Source organism: Pogona vitticeps, chromosome 2, assembly GCF_051106095.1.
Source record: "Pogona vitticeps strain Pit_001003342236 chromosome 2, PviZW2.1, whole genome shotgun sequence".
Lineage (NCBI taxonomy): Eukaryota > Metazoa > Chordata > Lepidosauria > Squamata > Agamidae > Pogona > Pogona vitticeps.
The window spans coordinates 221,117,589-221,144,423 of NC_135784.1; the positions used below are offsets into that span (position 1 = coordinate 221,117,589).

The 26,835-nt window shown below is 38.7% G+C and overlaps 1 protein-coding gene across 12 annotated transcripts in view; it reads right to left on the minus strand.

Moving 5' to 3' along the window:
* CNTLN (centlein) overlaps positions 1 to 26,835 on the minus strand; it is a 484,545-nt gene that overhangs the window by 58,153 nt on the left and 399,557 nt on the right. For 8 of the 12 annotated variants that reach the window (XM_020797524.3, XM_020797526.3, XM_020797523.3 and 5 more), the window contains 5 exons: positions 23,253 to 23,444; positions 17,175 to 17,272; positions 15,406 to 15,532; positions 13,857 to 13,994; positions 4,803 to 4,988 (listed from right to left, as the gene is read on the minus strand). In XM_020797524.3, coding sequence (XP_020653183.3) covers positions 4,803 to 4,988; positions 13,857 to 13,994; positions 15,406 to 15,532; positions 17,175 to 17,272; positions 23,253 to 23,444 — 741 coding nt within the window. The remainder of the gene's footprint in view (positions 1 to 4,802; positions 4,989 to 13,856; positions 13,995 to 15,405; positions 15,533 to 17,174; positions 17,273 to 23,252; positions 23,445 to 26,835) is intronic. The other 4 variants (XR_013541452.1, XM_072992069.2, XR_013541453.1 and 1 more) reach the window with 3 other exon arrangements.

Sequence of the window (26,835 nt, forward strand, 5' to 3'; positions counted from 1 at the left end):
TGGACTGTGAGTGAGGGGAGGAAAATCATTTATAATTTATTTATTTATTTTATTTATATCCCGCCTATCTGGTCGGGTGAGGACCACTCTAGGTGGCTAACAATCATTGTAGAGTGAGGAACAGAATTATAGAATTATAATGTCCTACAAAAGGACATGCTGGCTAACGTATTCTGAACAGGAGGATTTCATGCTGTACAATGTTCCTGAAGGCCCTACATGGCTTCTCTATGCTGCTCAAGTAACACATGGAACAGCCAATTGTCTGTCTCTTCTGAACTGTGCAGCAAGAATTTACACCACTGCTGCATATCACTGTTTTTAGCTAGCACTTGTATAACAGCTCTCCATTTGATGCAGGGATACAATAATTATTCTTGTGTCACCTTAAAGCCTAGCAGATTTATTATTGTATAAATCTTTGTGGTCTAAAGTCCATTTCATGCAAGACTAATCTGATATCTTTTTTTGTAACCTTCCTGATAGACAGAGGGAATGCTGTAGACATAGTATATCTTGACTTCAGCAAAGCTTTTGACAAAGTGCTCCTATGACATCCTGATTAGCAAGCTAACTAGGTGTAAGCTAGACAAATCAAGGGTCAGGTGGATGCACAATTGGCTACAGAATTGTACTCAGAGGGTGATGATTAATGGCTCCTTTTCCAATTGGGATGAGAGAACAAGTAAAGGTAAAGATTCCCCTTGACAATTGTTGTCCAGTCATGTTCGACTCTAGGGGTGGTGCTCATCCCCGTTTCCTAGCCATAGAGCCAGCGTTTTATCCAAAGACAATCTTCCGTGGTCACATGGCCAGTGCTACTTAGACATGGAACGCTGTTACCTTCCCACCAAGGTGGTCCCTATTTATCTACTTGCATTTGCATGCTTTCAAACTGTTAGGTTGGTGGGAGCTGGGACAAGCAACAGGAGCTCACTCCATCGCGTGGATTTGATCTTACAACTGCTTGGTCTTCTGACCCTGCAGCACAGGTTTCTGCGGTTTAGCCCGCAGCGCCACCATGTCCCTTGAGAGAACAAGTGGGGTACCCCAAAGCTCAGTCCTGGGGCTGATGCTCTTGAACATTTTTATTAATGACTTGGATGAGGGAGTACAGGGAATGCTTGTCAGATTTGTGGACAACACAAAATTGGGTGAAATAGCTAATAATCTGAAAGACAGAAACAAAATTCAAAATGATCTTGATATGCTCAAGCATTGGGCTGAAAACAACAGAATGAAATTCAACAGGGATAAGTGCAAAGTACTGTACCTCGGAAAAAGAAACCAATTGCCAGTTATAAGATGGGGGATACCTGGCTCAGCAAAACTACAAGCGAGAAGGGTCTGAGAATTGTTGTAGATGACAAGCTAAATATGAACCAAAAGTGCAATGTGGCTATAAAAAAGGCAAATGCTATTTTAAGGCATATTAACAGACTTATAGTATCCAAATCCCACGAGGTGCTATTCCCCCTCTATTCAGCACTGGTTAGGCCTCACCTTGAGCTTTATGTCCAGTTCTGGAGACCATGCTTCAAGAAGGATGCTGACAAATTGGAAGAAGTTCAGAGGAGGGCGAAAAGGATGGTCAGGGGGCTGGAAACAAACCCCTATGAGGAAAGACTGAAAGAACTGGCCATGTTTAGCCTTGAGAAAATAAGACAGAGGGGTGATATGATAACACTTTTCAAAGATATGAAAGGCTGTCATACAGAGGAGGGGCAGGATCTCTTCTTGATCGGCCCAGAATGCAGGAAACACAACAATACGTTCAGGAAGCCAGATTTCAGTTGAATATTAGGAAAAGCTTCCTAATTATTAGAACACTAAGACAGTGGAACCAATTACCTCGAGAGGTGGTGAGTGCTCCAACCCTGGAGGCATTCAAGAGAAACCACCTGGCAGATACCCTTTGATTTCTATTCCTGCATTGAGCAGGGGGTTGGACATGATGGCTTTATAGGCCCCTCCCAACTTCACTATTTTATGATTCCTCAGAGGCACATCCTATGTTGTGAGACGTGTGTGCATGTGTGTTTCCAGCAGAAGAAGCAAGATCAAAGTACAGAACAATTTTTTTAAAAAAGGCTGTGTTGCTTATATTCAAGCATACATATCCATAAAATAAGGACAGTGCACAATTCCCAAAGCAGAATGAATGATAATATAAATATTGTGGCATCATTAGTAAATTATCAATTGGAATGGAATGATTTAAATAACTATAGCAATATGGGGAAAAAATGAGAGGTACAATTTTCAACTTGGTCCTCTATGGTATCTATATCATGTAGGCAGAAATGTAAAATTGACTCTTGTGTGTTTAGTTTGAAGAGGGGAAAGTCTGCATGTGTTGAGGTCCATGGTTTCCAAAATTAATGTTTTTTCTAACGTGGTGACTTAGTTGAACTCCCATTTGTATAACTGCACCTTGTCAGTCTGATAGGCTCTGCTTCAGCCAAATGAATCTCTACAAAGTCATGTTACTATTTGAACAATACTATTAGCTAATTCCACTCCATTTAATATGGTGATAATACACTGCACAGCAAAATGTGCTTGTTGCCCATTGAAATCAATGAAATTTAGATGAGCTTTACTTCCCAGGACTATGATAAGCATTTTAATATGTTGCATCATTCAATTTAAGAAGCTTTTGTTTCTCCGTAAGGAACTCGGGTTTACAAAGCCATGTGCCTTGTTGTGTATTCATTACTGACAATTAAAAGTAGTAATTGGCTTGTTATGTTGTCACCAAGCAAGTTAATTTCATTTAGAGTTTTATTAATTTCACTCTGGCTGACATTTTCTTTTTAGGTATCTTTGTTCTTGACAACTTGATGATAATTCAACAGAGGGGACAAATGTGTCTATGTTATTTTGGATATGGCATTTTATTTGGAAAAGGCTGTTAAACCGGAGGTGTTACTGGTGCTGAAAACAAAATACTGCATTCCAGATTCATAACACATTAAAGGAAAAGGAAAACTAGCCCTACAATATTTATTTTACTATGACCCATGTTCAGATGTATTCCCCCTCCTGGCTATTGCTGTTCTTAATTCTGCAGGGGAAAAAGGCAAAACGAACAGAATCTTTGGTTTGTTTTGACCATCCTTGTTGCCCTCCTCTGAACTCCGGAGATTCACGCTACACCTTCGCTGGGTACTTTTAAGAACCAACTAAAAGCGTGGATGTATAGGCAGGTCTTCCCTTCCAGTTAATTCCTGACCTCTTTCCTTTTTTTTCTCTTTATTTGATTTATTTTGTATTTTTCCCATCTTGCAGAATCATTTAATTAATTAATTGTTATAAATTTTTCTTGAACTTGTTATGCTTTATGTTGTAAGCTGCCTAGAGTGGTCGAAATGACTAGACAGGCGGGGTATAAATACAATCAATCAATCAATCAATCAATCAATCAATCAATCAATCAATCAATCAATCAATCAATCAATCAATCAATCAATCAATCAATCAATCAATCAATTTTAATTGCCTGCAAAACTACCAATAGCTTTTTAGGGGAGAAAATTTACAATGGAGAAAAGATATGAAAGCAAATAGTTAAATGCCCTTCTGGTACAACAGACTAAACATACGTTCACAATCTGATGATGTTCAGAGTGGGAAAAGCCTCTTTGTAAGTTGGATATAAAAAGAGCCATTGAATGCCACAGCCCACAATTCTCAAAACAATGTTTCTCTTTTTCCTGGCCAGACATTTCGAGGTCAAAATTATGCAGTGTGGTAAGTGTACTACAGATGGCCATGAACCAAAAAATGAAAGAGGAAATTTATGGAAAATCACTGGTTCGTTGGTTTGTATTGGTTCCAAACCAGAGAACCTGAACTGAACCAAATCACAAACCTTTTAACATTTTCCCAAATTTCCTGGTTCATTCCCCCACCCCACATCCTGCTTTCTCCCCCTTCCTACTGCTCCCATCACCTCCCTACTTTTTGCTGCCACCTCATCCTCTGCCACTGTCATCTTGAGGCCAGCGGCTCCCACAGGCCAAAATGCCTCTCAAATAGCAGTCTGCCCAGTGGGAACTGCCAGGGCTGCCTCTCAAGATGGTGGTGGCAGAGTTTGAAGCAAAAGGTAGAGAAGTGATGGGGCAGTGGACTTTTTTTCCAGAGGCAGCCCTGGGCTGGCTCCCACAGGCAAATATTTTGAGAGGCAGGGGCCATTTTATACGGTGAACAAAACGATTCATGGTACATTTGGTAAAGTCTGGAAATTCATGGTTTATGGTTCATGGACTTTGATGAACCACAAATTGAAACAAATCATCATTTTACTGGTTTGTGCCCATCTCTAATGTTTACACAAATTATATTACTGAGTGTTTTAAAGGCATTTTATATTTGTCATTCATATTTAATTTCTGTCTTTTGCACTACTTTTGCCAACCATCCAGAGTGACAAAATATTGTTATAATGTGAAGTATCTTATTCTGGGTGCCAGTAACCCAGTGGTACCCTTTTCAGAACTCCTAACCTTTTTGCCCCACACCCACATTGATCAGCTACCAAACATGCTCAGTGATCGCTGAGAAATTATTGAAAAGCATTGGCGCCAAAGCACATATAGTAGGTGGGGCCTATACTAACATACCTCTTTCTGATCGCAGAAGCTCTGGAAGGTTCTGTTGAGGCTCCGCACATGTGTGGATCACCCAGAGTGTGATTCACAGAGGTCATGAAGAACCGTGGGATTTCATATGTTTTAACCGACAACAACTAAGATCAATAAACCAAAATATAGGTTGTGTTTTTTTTTTAAAGGCCAAACCTTTACAAAGGTAGCAAACTCCTCCACTTTATCATTGGACATTATCAGCTTTTTCTGCACTACTTCAAGGGCCTGCTCACTTTGCCGTGCCAAGCCATGGAGTTGTTGAGAGGCAGCCGTTTCCAGTTCAGTCATGGCACATTCAGCCTCAGACATTTTACCTTCTAGGGTGGCAAGTTTAATCTCCTGTAATAAAGCCACAGGCAAACTATCAGTATTTGTGTTAAACAGCCAAACATCCTGATGAAGATAAATTACACTGTTACAGGGATAACCAGAGTGGTGGGCAACAACAACAAGATTTTCTTCACATTTTGTCACCTTCAGCGGTGGAGGTATTCTTAATGAAATTTTCTTGAATTATGAAAAATGAAATGTTAACACAATGGTCAAACTTATAGCAGTGAGTGGAGTAAATTGAACTAGAGTAGGCCAATTGAGTCAATGGAGATTTACTGAGCCAACTCCATTCCATTGATTCAAATGGGTGTACTTTAGCTGTGACTATGCTAAACTAAGTCACAGTTAGAGTAGGTCCATTTGAAATAATGATGATGATTTATTAGATTCCCATTGATTCAATGGGCCTACTCTAGTGCAATTTACTATGCTATATAACAGGATTCTGGTGAGAGTCTAAAGATCCTGCAAAATCTGAGCATTAACACATCTCAAGAATAAGAAAGAAAATTTACTAATCTTTTGTTTAAACAGGTAGTTTGGTACTAGTTAATAAGGAAAGTTGGGCTCACCATTAATTTCTTTTTCTTCAGTGGATGGAGTGTAGAAAGGACAACCCTCTTCTACGAAGCCTAACTTATCTCTCAAATACAGTGGACCCTTGACTTACAGACGGCTTGACTTACAGACTTTTTGAGTTACAGACTTCTCTGGCTGCAAAATTTAGGTTTGACTTGCAGCCTGAGAATTGACTTACAGACCGGAAAAAAACCAAAATGGAACAAAAACGGCCTGTTACGGGATTAATCGGTTTTCAATGCACTGTAGGTCAATGGAGACTTGACCTACAGACTTTTCGACTTGAGAACCGCCTTCCAATACGGATTAAGTTCTCAAGTCAAGACCCCACTGTAAGTAACTTATCTCTCAAGTTCCTCCCAGAGGAACTAATGCAAAGCCGGTTTTTTTTATTTTTTTATTTATTTATTTATTTATTTATTTATTTATTTATTTTATTTATATCCCGCCTATCTAGTCAATAGACCACTCTACATACAAAGACATACACTCATAAAGAAAGAAAAAAAAACAAGACAAAGCAATACTAACAAAATCAGAAACAAAACAAAAACAAAACAAAAACAAAACCCCACATGTATTGGCAGGGGGGAGGCATTCCATACAAAATTTCCATTCTTAAGAATCTGGCTGCATCAACCTAATTATTCTATAGACATTCCAAATGTGATCCATCCTAAAAAATCGTACTAAATTCTAACAATTATTTCTCTTGTATCCTTGGCTTCCCATCATTCCTCAGAATATCCCTACTAGCATCGTAAAAAGCAAAAACAGGAAAAGAAAGAAAAATTAGAATTAGAATCCATACAAGTATGTATTCCACATCAAGGTTTCATATAGTATCAATGTTTCAGAGAGTAGGTATGCTCAAATATCTTGCCTTCTAAGTTTCAACATATTACACTTCATTTCTATAAAATATATGCCTTAAAGTCATCAATTTCTAATATTATATTCATCATAAACAGAGTCACAAGTTATATTTATCCAGCTTAATAATCTGCCATGTTCTATTATCCAGATCTCTCATAACATTATTAACCTATAGTTGATTTAGGTCTTAAAGTGTACCTAAAAAATCCTCGATTTCTAATATTATATTCAACATACATATACCAGATCACACCATTAATAATTCTTAATCATCATTTATCTCCAAATATAATCAGAATCGTTTACTGTTATCATCATCAATTATCCCTTTTTCCTAGTTTTATAATGCCATCTGTGGAAACCAGTTAAGCTATTTTGTCTCTGATTTGGATTATTCGGATTGTTCCCAAACATCATAGCTTGCCATTGAAGTCAAGGAGTGCCTAGTTTGCAATCGTCCCATCTCCCCTTGTGCTTTTTTTATTTTTCTGATTTCCACATTCACCCACCAAATCAGGACACATTTCATTTCCATTCCTCTGGTTCACCTCCTCACAATGTCTCTCAGTTTTCTTAACCTGCTTTTTAATGCTTTTGCACTGCTTTCCAAAAACCAACACGTTCTTTCCTCCCTGTGCTTCCGAAGTAAGCTGGTCTGCTTCTGCTCCAGCACTCTGTTCCTGCGGGGATTCCCATTTCTGCGTTCTATTCCTCAAATCCAAAAGAACAATGTGCAGTTCCGCAAACTGCTCTTGAATACAGTTCATAATGTTCACTTTCGTATTCTGAATAGCGTCTAAAATCTGCCCAGTGATATCCATCCTTAATAAAAGGTAGGTGAGCAAAAATGCTCTCCAATCCCTAATTTCAAAAAATAGACCTCACTTGGAGAGACACAGCTTGCTGTTTGTTTGCTTCTCCCAGCCGAAAGCCATAAAGTACTTAAAGGTTGTAAACGTTAGTTCCTCAACAGAGCTGATGATTTATGCTGTCTCAGACTCCAGCTTTCTCCAGCTTCGGTTTAAAAGTTCATTAAAGTTACTGTGAGTGTGTTCCCATCGAGGACAGGAAGTAAATAACAAAAATCACTGTCCTTAATCGCTCCAGCTCCTCTTTTCAGCATAGCACAAATAGTTGAAAACAGTCTATTTGGGTTTCACGCTTTTTTGCCGCTTCCGATTGCCTTATCTCCTCAAAATCAGTCATTTAAAGTTTATTTGTACATTACTTACAAACGTTGAAACTAATCGGCTCTGTTGACGCAGTCCTTCATAAATCCTTGTGCTTCTCCCTCTGCCGCGGGGCTTTTACAGCTGAGACGCCATAAAATGGCGTCGACAGAAATCCTTTGTCTAGAGAAGGAGTGAAATCGCGGGGGTGGATTGCTTTCCTATCCCCCAAAGTCCTCCGCTCTCTTATGACCTAAAAGGGGGCATCTCCTTGCCCCCCTTCTGCCCCCCAATTGTTCAGGGGGGCTCTGGATTCTCGACATACAGCAGAAATCTGGAGAGACTCAGATTCCTTGCTGCTCGCTGTTTGAAGCCCCGCCCCTTCTCCTCCCAAAGCCGTTTACCACTAGGGGGCAATTTTTTTTAAAAAAAATTTCTTTTTTTGACCTAAGGTGAACTTAGGTCAAAAAAGGGGCAGGAAAAGTTCTTTTTTTCTCTTTTTTTGGTTTTTAAGTCGAGGCTTCAGTCTCAAGTCAAAGCAACTTTTTGCGAACAGAGCTGTTCTTAACTCGAATCGTTCTTATGTAGAGACGTTCTCAAGGCAAGGTACCACTGTAATGTGTGAAATGTGTTTTTATGGGTAAGCCTGTCTCAATAGAATCCATTTTAAATTAGGATTTCTGTGTAGTTTTTGAGATGAGCCACAGCGGCTATCTCTTATCTAGTTGCTAAGGAGAAACATTCCTGGTTGCCAAAGCATTTCTGTAGCTCTCGTGGGAATATGGGGCGTGACCTGTCCAGAAGTTTCTTGCCCTTGGGGACTCTGGGGAAGAAGAAGCGACGGAGAAGAGAAAAAGTGGAGTGTGTTCCATCATGGATTACAAATATTTTTCCTCTGCCATGGACTGAGGGGAAACACCTGGATTGCATCTACATCAGCTTGTGAACCCAGGACACGTGAGATGGACTAGGTTACTCTTTATATTAGTTAGCATAGTTTCATTTCTTTATTTTTCTAGCTGGAGTGGGGGAGGAAGTATCTGTGCCTTGTATTGAAAATGTACCAACTAAACATTTGGTTTCTTTACTTTTAATAAAACAGTAATGATTGATTTCTATCTAGAAGCATTGTTTCTTGTTCAGACTAGCTGATGAATATTAATTGGCCTTATGTGTATGCTACCAAAGATCTCTAGAGCCCAGATTAATCTGAGTATATCTCATGGTTATGTCTGTGTTGGCTATTTGGTTTTAAAAAGGAGTGTGGCTTTTGGAGAAGAAGGAATAGACAAGACCCGGCTGAGATCCCCTGGGCTCTACTCAGCAGTACTGTGGTTTGTCTGTCTTTCGTATCCATCCCATTCTCCGGAACCCCCCCGAAAGTCTCCTTGGAGATATGGGTGGTGTTCTCGCAACCACTTTCTCTATCTATTTATCTTAACACTCTCTAACTCAATCTCTATCTCTTCTGCCCCTGACTCTGACTCTCACTTTGACCGACTCTTGAATGACTCCTCTCAGGCTCCGCCTTTTAACCTTTCTCGCTCCGCCTCTCCACCACATTTGCAAAGACATGAATAATACATGACTTATTTTGCAGAACAAGGGGTGAATGCTACAGCCTTACTTGTTGAGAGGTTTTTAAAGGGGGGGGAGTGGGTTTCCCTTCATCTGGGGACAACTCCCCTCTTCAGAGAGGAGCAGAGAAACAGAAATTCCTGCTGAGCAATGGTGGGCTACTAGCAGTCAATCAACAAGTCTGGATATTTCTGATTTTCTAATCTGGGCCCTTTAGCCAGTTCCCATTCTTGCTACAGCCACCTCAGTTCTGGGGGAGGGGTGCCTTGTTCAATCTAACTCAAAGCTCAGGATTCTGTACTACATTTATTTTACCCTGTGGAGATTCTTAAGACTGGGGATCTAGCCTCCATGACGGTCAGTTTCCTCTGCTGTCACTGTCCACATCCAAGTGGTAATCTTCACATATTTTCCAGTCTTCTATAGGTTGAAGGCAAATGGAACAAATACTATGCCAGGGCTGTTCTGCCAAGCCCCAAGCCAGGGCAGATTGGGGCATGTCTGTCTTTGCCTCCCAAAGGAGACCAGATGTGAGGGTACATGGCACTGCATTGCAATATAGGATTTAAATGCCCTCCCTGCCCACAACACTGGCCTTTGTTTGGTGTGGCATGGGAGCAGGACAATGTGCCAGGCCTAGGACTGATAGAGAGTTCATTGGAACTTGCAGGATATGCAACAGATCTTTATACAGCAGAATTGTGAACAGTTAAGTGGGTCCGTGTTTGCCTAGGTGTTTGTTTCTGACTGCATGGGGGGGGTGACTAAGGGATGGGGAGGTCTGACAGACCCAGGATCCTAGGAGGCTTGGCTGGATAGTGGCACAGCCTTGCCTCTAGGCTTCATCTCCATTTTCTCTAACTGCTCCTGCAGGGGTCATGGTACTTGGGTGGGCCTTCTTGTGTGGCAAGGGCTTACCTGGGACATTTTCTGGTGGGCCTGTTGCAGGCTGGAGGCCTGGTCCTCACCCTCCCCACACTTTTCTGTGTTGGCTGTGTCACCAGTGGGGGGAAAAACAAGGTCCTCTAGTAGGGAAGGCTCTCCTTTGGCAGTTCTCTACGGCCTGCAGTAGCCAGAGGCCCTGCCTTAATGGGGAGAGGGGATCTTGTTACAATCATTGCCATTAGTCCCCACAGGCTTCCTCGGGTCAAAAGAAATCCCTACGGAGCCTCAGAACCTTAGGGGTGGGGAATAGGAAACTTTTAATAAAATATTAAAATCTGTGGCTAATAACAACATCAACCTTAAGGATTCCAGATGCTATGGTTCATTTTCAGCTTCCAACTCATTGCTTACTTTTTACAACTCAAAAACCAGTACTTGTATCTATAAAAATATCTTTACCTTGTTTATTCCAACATCACAGTATCTCTGTGCATTACCTGTACAGTGGTGCCCCGCATAGCGACGTTAATCCGTTCCAGGATTAACATCGCTATACGGAAACATCGTAAAGGGAAATAAAAAAGCCCATTGAAACGCATTAAAACCCAATTAATGCGTTCCAATGGACTGAAAACTCACCGTTCAGCGAAGATCCTCCATAGGGGCAGCCATTTTCTGTGCCTCTTAAGTGAGGCAAAACAGCCGGTGGCCATTTTGAAACCGCCAATCAGCTGTTAAGCATTGCTTTGCCATGATCGGTTCCCCAAGCAGGGAACCGATCATGGCAAAGCACTGCCAGCTAGCCAGCCCGGCTTCCCCCCTCCTTGAGCCCAGCTCGGGTGGATGCGGGGGGGAATCCCTCCTCCCCCCTATCCACCCGAAGCTGGCATTTTAGCCCGGCTCGGGTGGATGAGGGGGGAATCCCTCCTCCCCCCTATCCACCCGAAGCCGGCATTTTCATGCAGCTCAAGTGGATGAGGGGAGAATCCCTCCTCCCTCCCATCAGCTGTTCTTCGGGCTGCCTCTCTGTCCCATCTCCAGCCCGGGTTGCCAGGGCTGGACATGGGAAGGGAGAGAGAGGCAGCCCGAAGCTCGAAGGGATTTGCCAAGCTGGCTTTCCAGCCAGCTTCGCAAACCCCTCCCCGCCGCCCATCAGCTGTTCTTCGGGCTGCCTCTCTGTCCCCTCCCACCTCCAGCCCTGGTTGCCAGGGCTGGATATGGAAGAGGAGAGAGAGGCAGCCCGAAGCTCGAAGGGGTTTGCCAAGCTGGCTTTCCAGCCAGCTTCTCAAACCCCTCCCCGCCGCCCGTCAGCTGTTCTTCGGGCTGCCTCTCTGTCCGCTCCCATCGCCAGCCCGGGTTGCCAGGGCTGGACATGGGAGGGGAGAGAGAAGCAGCCCGAAGCTCGAAGGGGTTTGCGAACCCGGCCAGCTTCGCAAACACCCCCCCCGCCGCCGCCCATCAGCTGTTCTTCGGGCTGCCTTTCTCTCCACTCCCATGTCCAGCCCTGGCAACCCGGGCTGGAGATCGGAGCGGACAGAGAGGCAGCCCGAAGAACAGCTGACGGGCGGCGGGGAGGGGTTTGAGAAGCTGGCTGGAAAGCCAGCTTCGCAAAAAAACCCGCCCATCAGTTGTTCTTCGGGGCTCGCTCTCTCCACCCCCTGAAACACAGCTGATCAGTGGGGGCTTTGTGATGATCGTGGGGAAGCGCTTCCCCACAATCATCGCAAAGCGATTTCCTCCCATTTAAAACATCGTAATGCGATCGCTTTTGCGATCGCAAAAGATGAATCGTTATGCGGATTCATCGTTAAACGGGGCACTCGTTAAACGAGGCACCACTGTACATTACTTTTTACCTGACAGAGGCTTTTCACTGTCTTATATACAGTAATGCCTCGCAAGACGATTGCCTCGCAGGACCATTAATCTGCAAGATGATTGGTTTTTGCAATTGCTGTTGCGCTTTACAAGACGATGTTTTCTATGGACGATTTTTGCAAGACAACGATTTTCCCCATTGGAACGTATTAAATAGATTTCAATGCATTCCAATGGGGAACCGCGTTCCGCAAGACAATTTTTCTATGGACAATTTTCGCAAGATGACAATTTTTCCACTGGAATGCATTAAATAGATTTCAATGCATTCCAATGGGGAATCGCGCTTTTGCAAGAAGATGTTTTCGCAAGACAGTGTTTTTCGCGGAATGAATTAACATCATCTTGCGAGGCACCACTGTAGTCCCAACATTCTGCCATTCCTCTGCTTAAACATAAAGCACATTGTGTATTTGAGCTTTAAAACATCTGCCAATACATTTCAGTGTATCACATCTGGTTTAAGCCTAAGCACCATTTCCTTTGCAGGATTTCAGGCTGTACTCAGGATAAGACCCTGAGCACATTGACTGAACAAAAAACATTGATTCCTTGTTACACCCATATTGTTGTGTGTTACAAGGAAAACTGACACAAGCTTCATGCTTGCCCTAGAGGAGATGCTTAAAATGCCCAAGATAAGCATTTCTGACATTCAGGGGAATAAAACGAGTAGTTTCATGCTCTGTTCAAAACAAAATGTATAAATCCAAAAGGAGAAGAAAATAGCTTTCATCCCATTTTTCTTCTTCTTGGATTCAAACTGGTTTGGCTGGATGAGCATTCAGAATTATTTTGTGTATGTTTTCTTAATATGCTTAGAGGAATGGTTGCCAACCTTGTGTCCAAATATTCTTGGACTATCTCCTAGAAATCCTGACCAATACAGCTACTGGTGAAGACCTCTGGGAGTTTTAGTCAAGAACATCTGGGAACTTGAGGTTGGGAACCACTGGCTTAGAGGCTATTTTTTAATACATTAAGAACTCTGGTGTTTTGGAGAAGTATTCTCTTCCTTTTGCTGTTTCAATGTGGCTTGCCAGGCTATAAACTCTAGCATTTTTAGAATGTAACTGAAACATTCCCGTTGTTCTTTTTCACTCTTAAAATATATTTTTACTGTATTTTGAATTGAATTGTGATTTAAGTATTTGCCGCAACCTAAATTTAGTTTTCATATATTTTTAATCATTCTTGCCTACATTTTTTTCATAACTGTAGAAGTGTTTTCAATAGATGCTAACTTATTACATTTTGAAATATTTTTGTGCTTATGGAACATAGAAGCAATGTAGAGGAATATAGTTTGCAGAATTAAATAAGGTGATGTTGCTTGGAATTATTGCAACAATGACACTATCTATACCTTGATACTCAAATGAATTTTGATTATGATTGGAAAAAGTTGTCTGGTTTCATTCTGGAATTAACCCTTTTTTGGGATAAATGCCAGCTATGATTTTTCCCTAGAAGTCTATAGACTTCAGTAGGTCTCTTGGAGTCATGTTCAGGCATCAGAGTCTTTGACATGACACATACACTTCTTAGTTAACATTGCAAAGCATACATTCAATTAGCAGAACTTCAGAGATGCTTGTTAATATTACCGACATCACACCCAACTGTTATAATGGCTTCACATCTGTGGTTGTCATAGGTCATCAAGTTGCTTCTAACTCATGACAAACCTATGAATGAGCTACTTCCAAAATGTCCCACCTTCAGCAGCCATGCTCAGCTATTGTAAACTCAAGCCTGTGGCTCCCTTTGGGCTCCAAATTAGGAGATTATATACATGTTATTACGGGCAGAGTAAAAATGGAAAGGTGTTGATCATATAACTATCTGTAACAAAAAATGGTTAGGCAGAAAATAAATGTTTTATTCTAAAAAATCTGTAACCATGCACCTTTTTCTCCAACTCCTGTTTGGCTTTGCGATACATCTCTTCATACTGTGCTTTTTCTTTTGAAGCTACATTAAGCCTCTGTTTTAGTGAATCAATTGATGTTTTTTTGTTTGAACAGTCTTCAGTCAGTGTCTTTACCTGAAGGAACACCCAGAGAATCACTACTATTAGAGAAAGCATTTAAATTTTTTAAATGGAAAACCTAAAAACCATCTGCCAAAATAACAATTGCATTTAATTTTATGCATTTCATTTACTAACTTGGGTGGAAATGTAGGGTGCTGTCAGTTAATACATGAATTTTTTTCTACTGAAATCAGTAAGGATTATTCACACACAACTGGCCACAGGATTGCAACATTCATAGTTGTTTAAGAAGTAGCCAGATGTTAGAATGTGGGAAATTTAGATACATTCTGATGGCAACAAATATTTATCATAAAATTCTCCAGTAAACAGTACCTGCATATGGGGTGGGGGGGAAATCATCAAATTAATGCAGCAACGTTTTATTCAAATTATATATTAATATAATTATATATCAATGATATATAATGATAGATGTTTTCTCACTCTGATATTACCTGAAAAATGTAAAAATTTAAATGAAGAAATACTTAAAACAAAGTACATATCTCTAAAATGCTTTTTCCATCCTGAGAAAGAAAACAGTATTTATACTGCATCCCCTTTATCTTGTCTGTGATTTCCCTGACCCAGCCCCACCTCACCTCTTCCCATTCTCTCTTGGGCTGATGATTTCTTAATAATATAAAATCTTGGATTCAAGGTGCAAGAGAGGAGTTCTCTCTGCCACTGACAACTGTTTGATGACTGCTAGCACAGGCTACTTTGTGAACTAGGCAGCTTCCATCTGCTTTAAAAGGGAATCAAAGCAACTCTTGCCTCCAAAACTATATTTCTATCCGGGGGTTGTTCGGCTTGTAGCCTTAGGAATTCCTCTACATGTGCCTTGTCTACTGAGGAGAATGGGACAAAATATGCTGCACAGACAATGTCAAGAAGGTGCAATTTTACTTCCAATTTCCTTTAAGGATCTAAAAATGCATTAAATATTCATGGGGAAAACAACCTGCAGACAACATAAAATTGAATAATTAAATATATAATAGTGGAATGGATGACACATGGATATTATTATAAGGTTACATTTCAAGCCATATTTTTACAAAAAATATTATTATATAAGCAGAAGAAATATTGACATATAATAAATACACTTCTTATTTTGCAACCAAGCATGTAAAATTCTCATGGTACTGTATACCACATTACTGTTTCAAACAGTAAACATTTAGTTCTCAAATTATTTCACTATTTTGAGAACACAGATGTACTAGTTCTGTGCTCAAATGGAATTAACCAAAAAAATCTGATGCCATTTCTAAATAAAAATATCACAGATTTTTTTAAAGTGCAGGTTGTGTTCAAAACTGTACAATAATCTCATTAGGTTGTTTCGACTGGGGAGTCTGTATATGTATCAAATTCTATTTTTGGATTAAAATATGTAACAAACACAAAATACCTTTTCTTCAAGAGTTTGTATCATTTCTTTAAAGCTTTTCGCCTTTTCTTGATTTACTTTCATACGCAGTCTCCAATCGTCTATTAAATGCCTTTTCATAGTTATGTCTCTCTCCATTCGGGAAATCCTTGGAATAAGGGGAAAATGCAATACCCACAGATTTATTGAACATTACTGTACTAGCATGTGCTTATTTTGAATAATTAAAACACATGACTCCAGTGAGTGCTAATCTTTGCACCATTTGCCATTCCAAAGTTGTTGAGAAGAGATGAAGTTTTCTACATCTATAAAGGCAATAACAAATAAACTGAAACTCTTCAGACTTCTGAAGCACAACATTTTTAGAATAGTAATATTGAACAATAAAACACATAATAATTTATGCAAAATAACCAAAACTAAGATAAAGGTATAATTAGGAACAGATAAAATGAGAATACTACTTAATTTTAATAGCTTCTCGGCCTATTACTTAATTTTAATCACTTCTTCGCGAAGTGTAGTACTTAATTTTAAGGTAGGTTGCCACAGAAAGGAAAATTGAAATATTTATATTAGCGTTTCGCAGTCATTACTATGGAGCACTATTCAGTATGCAAAAAGCTTTATGATACAAGATTTTTTAAAAAAGAAAAGAAAAATGAACAGTAATATATGAAAAGCAATGCACAAATTTGAAAAATAATACTGCTTTGACACATAGGGTAAAACATTTTAAAGATATATATCACTTTTAAATAGTGAATGTGTGGAAAAGGAATTAAAAATGCTCTTTCACTGACATGCGACAGAAGAATATATACTTATTGTCCTATTACTTGTAACTATTTTCTTTTGGCTAGCCTATTTTATCCAAATGAAGCAAGTCAGGCTGATGATTATATATAGTACATTCCTCTTGATATCATATCAGTACCACATAAAATCAGCAAGAAAGCCATGGCATAGTAAAAAAATGATAGAAGAAATTTACATTTGAATGGACACATCAGTGTATTGGGGGCAATCAAGCAGATTACTTCTAGCAAGCACATTCAATATTTACTATCTAAAATAATGATATGACATAGCTATATATGAATACAAAATCTAAACAGAGCTTCTATGTTCTTTCCATGTATCTTAAGGCATTAATCAATAAAATGTGCATATTGCTCTAGCTTCATAAAGATACCCTTATATATAAGGGAAAAGGAACCTCAACAATAAAATGTTTTTTGTTTCTAAAGATACACATTACTGTGTAGTGGCCATAGTTATTTATCAATATTTTTAACTAGACAAATTATCTACAAATATGTGCCATTTAATGAGCTAAAAAAAATAAGCTTAATTTGCCCCTTTGCACTGTTTACGAATAAAACTGGATAATCTAGATTAAGCATCTAAACCTTGACATGTGTCTTAGTTCTCAGGCAAAGAATCACTGTATTTGAAAGACTGATTTTAGCTGCCCTGTAATTTACATCAAGAATAGCCAAATTCACTCTGGAACCAGTCTGAAATGTGACTTGTGGTATCCTTCTGGAAATACAGAAATTGTACTCAATTACCAATTCATTATTAAAAAGCAGATATGCCATCAACATGTATTCTTTTCCCCTCAAAAGCCTGAACAGTCTGGAGTATGCACAAAAAAGCAAGATCAAGGGAAGCACACAGAAAGATCACATTCAGAAACGTCTAAACTCAATCTTAAATGCTATTGGAATAATTGTATTTCTACCAGTAGGGGGAACCAAACACAACAGATAAACTCAACCTACTTTTCCTGCCGTTCTCGCAGCTGTTCTTCCTTTCCTTGGACTTCATATTTCAACATTTTAATAGTTGACAAATGTTTAGTGATTTCATTATTTGCAGTCTAGATTGAATAAAATATTTATTAGAGCCTCAATGGTGGGGATGTAAAATTATTCAAAGTATAACTGATAACAATCTTTTTTCCAAACAAAAGATTTACTGTTGAACAGTTTGGTTTATTGTAATCATTATATTGTAATCAAAGCAGATCACAGTACAAAAGAATATCTCCGTCATTGTGTATCTGTGAAGAGTCTCAGTCATCCAGGTGAGGTTATATGGAAGTTGAGTCATGGCAACTGGAGTTCTTTCTTATTAGGTTGAAAGGTTTTGCTACCCATCCAAGTAGCTCTATTGTGGTAGTACTTAGAAAAGTTGTCCTTTAGAAAAACTTTAACACTTTTTAAAAATAATTGTAGGTAAAATGGGCCACTTGAGATCCAAAGACATTCAATCTTATTTGACAGCTCTCAAAGACCTCTGTTTCGGTCAGCCTACAGGAATTTTCTTACAGGATCAGGCTGGGGAACAAAGAGCACATGCCTATGAGATCCATTTTTCTTGCAGCCTTTTGATCTTCAAGAGAAGCCAGGCATGTTTTGAGGGTACCGTCCCATATAATTCTTTAGCCACACAGAGAGATGGTCATTGTTTGCATCACTTCCTGTTCTGATATCCTCTCATATCCTGAGCTACCTTTTCTAAATTCCTATCATTAATATGAGGCTTTGGAATTTTAGCAGCAGAAATGCAACCATTAGTCCTGTAAAAGTTCCCTGTTTGCCTAGACACTATCTAGAAAAAAACAAACTTGAATGCAGATTGATATGGGACCAATAAGCCTAAAATGAGGCACACAGTATTTCAAGCAATTCTGGAAGAAAGGGAATGGTCACAAAAAGAACTCTCTTAGAAACTGAAAATAATTCTCCCTCTACATTTTTGCTAATGCTGAACAGCTAAAATTGGGGTCATGAAATTATTGCATTTGAAAGCATTAATTTCATTATATTCACCCTCTCTATGATCACTACTGGCTGCAGATGTACAGCATAAAGGAGTTCACTATAAGTATACATTTGTGGGTTCAGTCATTGTTTGAGTTCAGGGACTTTTCATATCAGGTGTAAAACGGAGTGAAGTGTTTCCTGCTCATTGCAGGCTTGTAACACTATTAACATTAATGGGAATCCTGCACATGGCTTTGTTCCTCTCAAGGGAATTATAGATTCTAATGTGAAGAGTTAGATATAAACTATTGTTTCTAAAATATTTTAGAATACTGTATGCACCTTCATTTATACTTTTAATAATAAAATGTTGGCTATCCCTCCAATTAAAATCTAGCAATACTTTATTCTCACAGTGCCTTAACATGTTTACATTTTTGTTAAATCTTTACAGCAGAGATGTAATAATGCTTTTAACATTCATATAATGAAATAAAAAATAATATCAGGTTTGTGAAGAATGCAAACACAACTTCAATCTCTAACTGTCCTCTTCTAAAGAAGGGCCTATGATCATAAACACAATCATAATGTAAGGGATAAAGAATAATGTTTAGTTTATGCTCTTGAGAGACAAAAAAGAATGCAAGTCATAATTCTTCTGTCACAGTGCACTTCAACAGGAGCTTTCTTTTGGTAAGGAAAGGATTTTTCAGCACAGAAGAAAGAACTGCAATCATTTATTATGTATATTTTTCAGAATGAAAAGTTTTTATGTGGTCAAGCCTGAGATTCCAGAGTTTCTGCATTGGACATTTAGTTTTGAAATATATGATGTTTAACCTGAAAATAGTTAAAATGATAAATGGTAACAGAATAAAAGCCTACGTTCTTTAGGACTACCTGTGCAGCTTGACTTTCATTAAGGGAGAAGTATAACACCCAGTTATAGAAGTTTACATACTGGCAGTAAAATAGACACTTGTGTAGGTCTCTGCAGACTTACACAGCAATACTTATTATAACAACAGTATGTGTACATATGCCCAAAGGAAAAGTCAGCACTTCCCGTGGAAAACAACTTTGCTATGCAGGGGAAAGGAAATGAAGCAAATCTTTAAATTAAGAAGCAAGATCTTGGCTCTCAAAACATACTTCATGTGTGGCTACATTTTGGCTTTTGGAAGTATGGTGAGGGAAGAATACATTAATATGCTGCCGTCTTGGCTTGCTTCTCTTAAATTCTGCAGGTGAAGTTAAGACATGTACAGAAATAAAGTGGGTTTTGTGACAGGCCCCCAGACAGTCTGACACATCACCTAACTTGGGTCATCAATCAAATGCTTATCATTTTTAATTCTCTGTGCCAAAGTTCCAGGACAAAACTTGTGTGAGCACACACAGTGGCATCTTAAAGAGAAGTGTTTTATAATTAGCTGTAGTTAATGAGCTGCTATACTGAAATGCCTTTCTCAATACTGATTTCTACTGCACAGAAACAGTTATGTCTGGAACATAACTTCCTAGACATATCCCATGAGCCTGCTTGAAAAGCAACACAATCTCAAGAACACACAACAAGTTATATCAGGGAGGCACGTTGGCTTGGGATATTTAATTAGGATTCCAGTTACTTACTAAAACCAGATCATCATCATGCTATAAAGGTTAACTCTGATCAAGTGAGATGTTTGCCACCTGTCATTTTTAACATATGTAGGTGAGACAAGAAATGTCATAAGAATTTTATTCAGAGAGAGCAAGGAGGCTTTACAGATAAAAAGAAAGACAAGGGGTAGGATAGCATCCATTAATATAATAAAACAGATTATGAACATTATATATACCGTATCTGAAATCTATTGACCCAGATTTAGCTGTTCTTGGGAGAAGATACATTGATAGTGGTTTCAGATAAGGTCTTTATCATGCAATGACTCTTCCTGACTCATGGAATTTTATGAGGGTATACATATTGTATTAATATTGGTGTTACTTTTGGCAGTGAATTGTTGGAAGTTACAAAGTCATTGTAGACATTATCAGTTACATACTGAATCATGCAGCTCAGTGCATAAAAAATAATAATGTCCAATGCCTTCACAACTTGCTACCAAGTTGCTACCAAAAGTTATGTCATTTGAATTAGACCAGAAATAGGATTTTGGCCAATAAGTTCTTCCATTTGCAGTGTTCCTATGTTTTTCCACTGCTTTTTCTTTATCTGTGTTTCCACCAAAAAAACAACAACAAAAAACCACACACAAAAAAACAAAAGAGGAAAGAGCAGACAAGCAGCCCATTCATACGCTATTCATTTCAGAGTCAGTAGCAGTAACATACTTCTGGACAGAGGAGCCCTCACACTAGCAAACAAAAGCCACTGTGCAGCCATTCCATCTTTTCCCTCTCAATGTATTTTCTGCAAAACGAAAGAAAAGAAAAGAAAAAGAGGGAAGAAGTAGCAGAAAAACCTAGAAAGCGTTATTGTTTGAAGACCCCATAAATTCAGTGAACGATGCAGAGTGATGGTGTGATAAGGTTTTTATGCAACTGCTTTTCTCTCTGTATCCATCCCACTTTAACAATCAAAAGGCAACCAAAAGTCACATCTTGCTACAAATATAGACATAAGTGTTCCACTTATAAAATGAGTTTCCAGTATCGTACTGCTAGTCTCAACTAGAGTAGACCCAATGAATTGATTGTCATTATGTACACAAATCCCATTGAGTCAATACTCCTACCCCTGTCAGGACTAGCAGTAGGATACGGGCTATAATATTTTGATACAGGGCATATTTGTATATATTGAAAAGATATCTGTTATTTATTCCTGTCATGTGAGGGGACATATAAAGAAACATCTTCTATGTTGTAGAAGGTGTAAACATGGAAACAGGTGTAAACATGGAAATGAACTGAAGGAGTGACTCTAATGACTAAACACTAGAGATGGATAATTATTGCAGACCTCTCATATAAATGTTTAAGACAAACTCTGAAGACTCCCAGAAGAATTTTTAAAAAGTTTTTGTTTGCTTGTTACATTTCTATGCTTTCCTTCTGAAAGTGAGTTCAGGGTACCATACATAGACACCCCCACACCACCTTTTATTTTTATACCACTGTTGTGACTGAGACATAGCTCTGACACAAGATCACCAAATCTATCCTACAGTTGAGTGGGGGTTTGAATCTAGGGCTACAAAGTTCTTGTTTACTGCACCAACTAGCTCTCTAAGATTTCCAATTACCAACATCCAAATAGGTTTTAATGTTCAGTGATCATATAAAGAGCATCACCTGCACTGTTAATTGTATGGATGAAGATCTGCACTGTGAAATCTGCACTATCACAACCTTCACTTAGACAAACTACAATAAGCTATTCTAGAATCTTACATGCCAACTGCTAACAAAGCATCTATTTCCAAAAGCAGGGGAGGGGGACTTCAGTTTAAAGCAAAAGGTTATGGCTAAGAGTATACTTCCTAAAGTAAGGAAATTCAAATCTCAGTTCAACCTCTGCCTTTCAATTCAAAACTTGGTCACTTAAATGCAGCATTTTTGTAACTTAACTTACACATCATATAACCACAAGCCAGAGATTCCATTCTTGAACAAGAAAAATCACCATTTACCTCAGACAAACCCAATTAAACACAGGAAGCCTCAACACAAATAGAATACTGGATAATTTGGACTGGACTAGTAAAAACCTATGTACCTCTGGGCAGGAGTGCAGTGCAAAGCTGTAGTCTATAAATGTTGACACTATCAAACTTTGCGCTTCATTTCGACTCTTCCACCAACAGCTACTCCTGCCCAAGGTGTTGAAACTAAGCTTTGACCCCATAATTGTCTCTTTAAATTATTCACTTGGGCAAACGGGATAAAAGCTTTCAGAACATAGCAGCATTGAGAGGTAGAATTGCAGTATTTGTGAGCACCAGTTATAATAAAAAAAATTGCTCCCCTCCAAAAACGCACACTCCCCACCACTTGTTTCTACAAGGAAATAACATTGAAACTTCTCATACTATACAGTGGTTAGGGACACCACATGGCTCCACTTTGCAGTCAAATCTCCCATATCATGAAGGATTCCACCTCTCAGATATCACAAACTCCTCCTTTTTGGTACTATCCTTTTGTTATGATTAACACTCACACTGCAATTCTATGGGCTGCAGGAAATCAGGGAAAAGACTAAGTACTTAAAAGTGAAACATGTCATAAGTTAGGTTATATTGGTGTATGAAATTTCATGAAGATGATTAAAAGGGTTCCCTGATTTGATTTGGGACTTTCCTGAAATTTTAGACAAATTTTGTCCAAATCTCTGTACCACAAATGGCAGTGTTTGGAGAAAATACAAGCATTGGGCCTTTTTCTCTTCACACAAAACTGGTGATATTTAATTATTTGGGATACAACAGTAGAAATATTTTAATCTCCTCTGAAACTGTTAATTCATATACTTCATATATGCCACAGAAGAACGCAAAAAAAAAAAAAAACCTTAAAGATTAACTGCTATGTTTTAATGTGAGTTTTCATGGACAAGTTCACTTCCACACAAAAGCTCATAGTAATACACAGTATTTAGTCTTTAAGGTACTGTCTTCTTTTAAAATTTTTCTTGGTATGGCATGATATGCCAGCACAGACTAACATGGGTACCTCTTCCGAAAGTACTTTATATGGCATAGTATGTCAAATAAATATTCTTAGAATAATCAACACACACTTCCTACTTATCCTGTAAAGAGTGGAATCATACGATTGGTCTTAAGTACAAATCTCCTGCATAATGGTTTCAAGAAACCAGATTTAATCATAGTCCTAGAATGTGATTTATTTACTTTAATCTTTGAGTGGATGGAGCAAGTGAATTCAATATTATTTGACGGAATGTTAAGTTACCCTTATTAATTATAGCTGTGTGACAACCTTTTAAATAGAAAGGTTATTCACTCCTTAAAATGCATTTTATTTTCACACATATTTCAGCTTTTAAATACTTATTATCCTGTTTAGGAACTGTAGTGTATATTTTTACAATGATCCCACAATGTAGACTGTCACCTTCAGTTTACACTGCAGCTGCTTTATTTCCAAATCTACATTCTTCAGTGGAATTGCTGGTGCTGTTCCAGAATGGCCAAATGTCATAGGAGATGGGTCCTCTCTCAGTTTGATCGATTGGGTCAGGTGGTCCAATTTTCCTTTCAAACCTGATTTTTCTTGCTGCAAATCAGTCAGGTTGGACACAAGGGTCTGTTTTCCAAATAAAGTAATAATAAAAACAATTCAATATGCAGCTGATATTAAATGCTGTAGAATTTTACAATTTTGCATTACAAAATATGACATATGCAACATGTATTTTCCAAATTGTAAATGAGTTGGCTGAAGTAATAAATTGCAAGCAGATACAGATATCAAAGGAAGAAAAGGATGTGGGTCTGGCTGCATATAATGCTATTTGTTCAACAAAGGAGAACAGGGATGCTGTAAAGAAAGGTATTACTGTTTTCCCATGTATTTCTTGAGGCACATATACCAAAATACTGAGAGGTTCTCAAATTTCTCTTTGTGGTTAAATTTTGATTGAATATGTCTGCTGGAATAAATTTAATTGCATATTCTGCTGCCAATGTTACAGAACACAGTGTTGTAGCTTGCATTGAATTTGTAGAGGTTTTAACAAAACATGCCATATGTATTACAGAGCTTCTGTTTGGCTAGTCTTTAGTCTGTTTCTTCTCTTCCTCATACACACATTACAGCCAAGGAACCACAAATTCCATAACCTTGACCCTAGGGCCAATGCATTTAACTGGTAAAAGCCAAGCTGGAGCAGGACAAGATAGCAGATGTTAGTTGTTTATTCCACTGGGTAGGTCTTACCACTCCACACTGCAGCCAAAATGCTTCTCATTTAGCAACATGAATGTTAAGTCCAATTAACAGATGATGCTTGCTAGGGATTTAGTTCAAATGAATAGCATGCAAACAAACTATTTCAATCTTATTGAATCTGATTGACAATAGATGAAGACAGTTTATTCCGTTTAAATGATGCAGCAGAGCATGCCTTAAAATGCGCAGATTAAATAGTCAATATTTGATTTTGCTATGATGCAGAAGGTAGGAGCACTTTTAAAAAATTCTGTAATAGCTGGAATAATATTTTATCAGTCTGTAGTCAGCAGAAAGCCACCAAGCTTTTAATGGCATAACAGCTAAAAGCTCCTAAAGCACTCAACAATAGTACTAGTTTAGTATTCCAAAGATGCTTATAATATGGTAGTTTAGCATAAGGAACAATTAGACAAAATGGTACTGCAATCTCTCAGAGGACCAAAAAACTCCCCTTGTGCAGACTTCCAATTAGATAAAAAGAAGCACAGTTTAGAACAGCTAACTGTAGGTTCAGGATATTTTGTACTGAAATAAAGAGATAAGAAATAGACTATACCATTATATTGATATCTTTTATAAGCATGTAATTCTAAAAGTACAAGGCTGAAAGATGAAAGAACCGGAGAAAGGAAAGCAAAAACAAAAACTGATGGAAAGAAAACAGATGGGAAAAATAACTGGGAAAATATACTGAAAAAATATGAAAGTACATTGGCAAAAGGGAAAGGCAGGAGGAAGGTAATTTGTATTTCTTTGCATGTTCTAATATAAATTTCTTTCCTTTTCTTCTCTACTGGTAGTATTCAACAGACATGCTAAATGTCTCCATTTAAAAAACTGAAAACTTTTAATTTTTGTCATTTAAATCTTTACATATTCAGCATTTTCTGCTGCCTCCTGATAAATCTAAACAAATCTGAAAGGAAACTACAAATGCACACAGTCTAGATGAGTTTAAAATGCAATGGATTGTAGCCACACCATCAGTCAGTCAGAATGAATACCAACATTCCAGTGATTTTATTAAAAATTGTGCAACTGATGTACTGTATTCACAGGTGTAACAACTGAATGTAGCATAAAGGAGCTATGTGTGCAAAAGATGAATTCAAGATACAGCAAAAGATTTATACTATCAGAAGAGAAATTCAAGCTATAGCTAGGTGCAACTTGCTTGTATCCATTTGCTTGAGGTGGAGGGAAGCTAAATTATAGCAGCCGTAATTCATATTTCACAAAGCATTGTGCATATTCCTATTCATAGATATTATTGTACTAAAAACTGCTGTCCAAAGAAGCCATAATTCAGCTATCAAGAATAGGAAGAAACAAACTTATCATCATCATCATCATCATCATCATCATCATCATCATCATCATCATCATCATCATCATCATCATCATCACATTTATTGGCATAAAAACATACATCAAACAGCTCAGATAGATGGGGGTATACTGTATACCCCATATGAAACAGGTCAAATAGCCTCAATGCAAGCAGAATATAGCAGCGCATAGTTAGTTTCAAGGTAACACTAGCCATTGCCCATAATCTGTAATTTATACAGAAAGGAATAATTAATTCTATCCAATAAGATTAGGCAGTGGTTTTTTTAAAATTGAGTTCAATGCCACTAAATTAATAAACTAATAAATTTGGTTCTCTCTCTGGTGTAGATTTTATTCATGCCTAGCAGAAGATTGTACAAGATTGCCTCTTCTGCCCGTCCAGTAAAACTATGAAGGATCAATTACAGGTTTGAAAAGTGAATGTCATTGTACATGGCACAATGGAGAAGAATGTGCTCCAGGGACTCTATGGACCCGGAGTTACAAGGGCAGAGTCATGTGTCCAAACCTTTGATTTTGATATTGTTTAGGATGATACTGGCCTGAATGATAGAAGGGCCGTTGATAGGCGGAAGACGGCTGGGCAGAATAAGAGCGTGCAGTCTTATGCTTCTTATGAAAGTCTTCCATGGTGTCATCAGTTGTGGAGTTGAACAGGCCGGCACCATCAAAAGGAAAGTCCTCAATTCTCGACTTGGTGTCATCAGAGATTGTGGAGGATTTAAGCCAGGCATAGCATCAAATAGAAATAGGGGTGACTAGAGTTTTCGAAGCAGCCTCAGCGGAGTGTCGCGCCGCAATCCTCTGATACTTGGCGAGAGAAATAGCCTGTGAATGGATGTTGATGAGGTCGGATCTCATGGGTTCAGGAGATGATTCAATGAAAGGAAGGACTTGATTCCAAAGATGACGCTGAAAAGCGCCCACAGTTGCTTGATAACTGATGCTTCTGAATAAGAAGGCTTGCAGAGAGTAAATTCATTTGGCCATCGTGTCGACTTTCCTGCGATCCTTATTGGTGAGGGTAGGTTTGGACTTAGCCTGAGATCGAGCTTGACTCGACTCGACGATGATAGAATTAGGCACTGGATGTTTGTTGAGGAATTCGGCATCGGCACCATGGGTCCTATAGAGGCCATTGGTGCAGCGAGAGATCTGCATGATTGAAGGGGGTTTTCCCAAAGTGTCCTTGATAAGTTGAAGGATAGACTTGTTAAAGGGGAGACTCAAAGGAACGGGATGCTCCTGGTTAATGTCATTGAACACCGGGTCGGCATCAGCGCCCTAAATCTCGACATTGTTCAGTGTCGAGATTTAGAGCTTGTGCCATCTGAAAGATGAGGGTTGAATAGGAGGAGAAGTCATCCGAGGAGGATGAAGCATGGCTGCC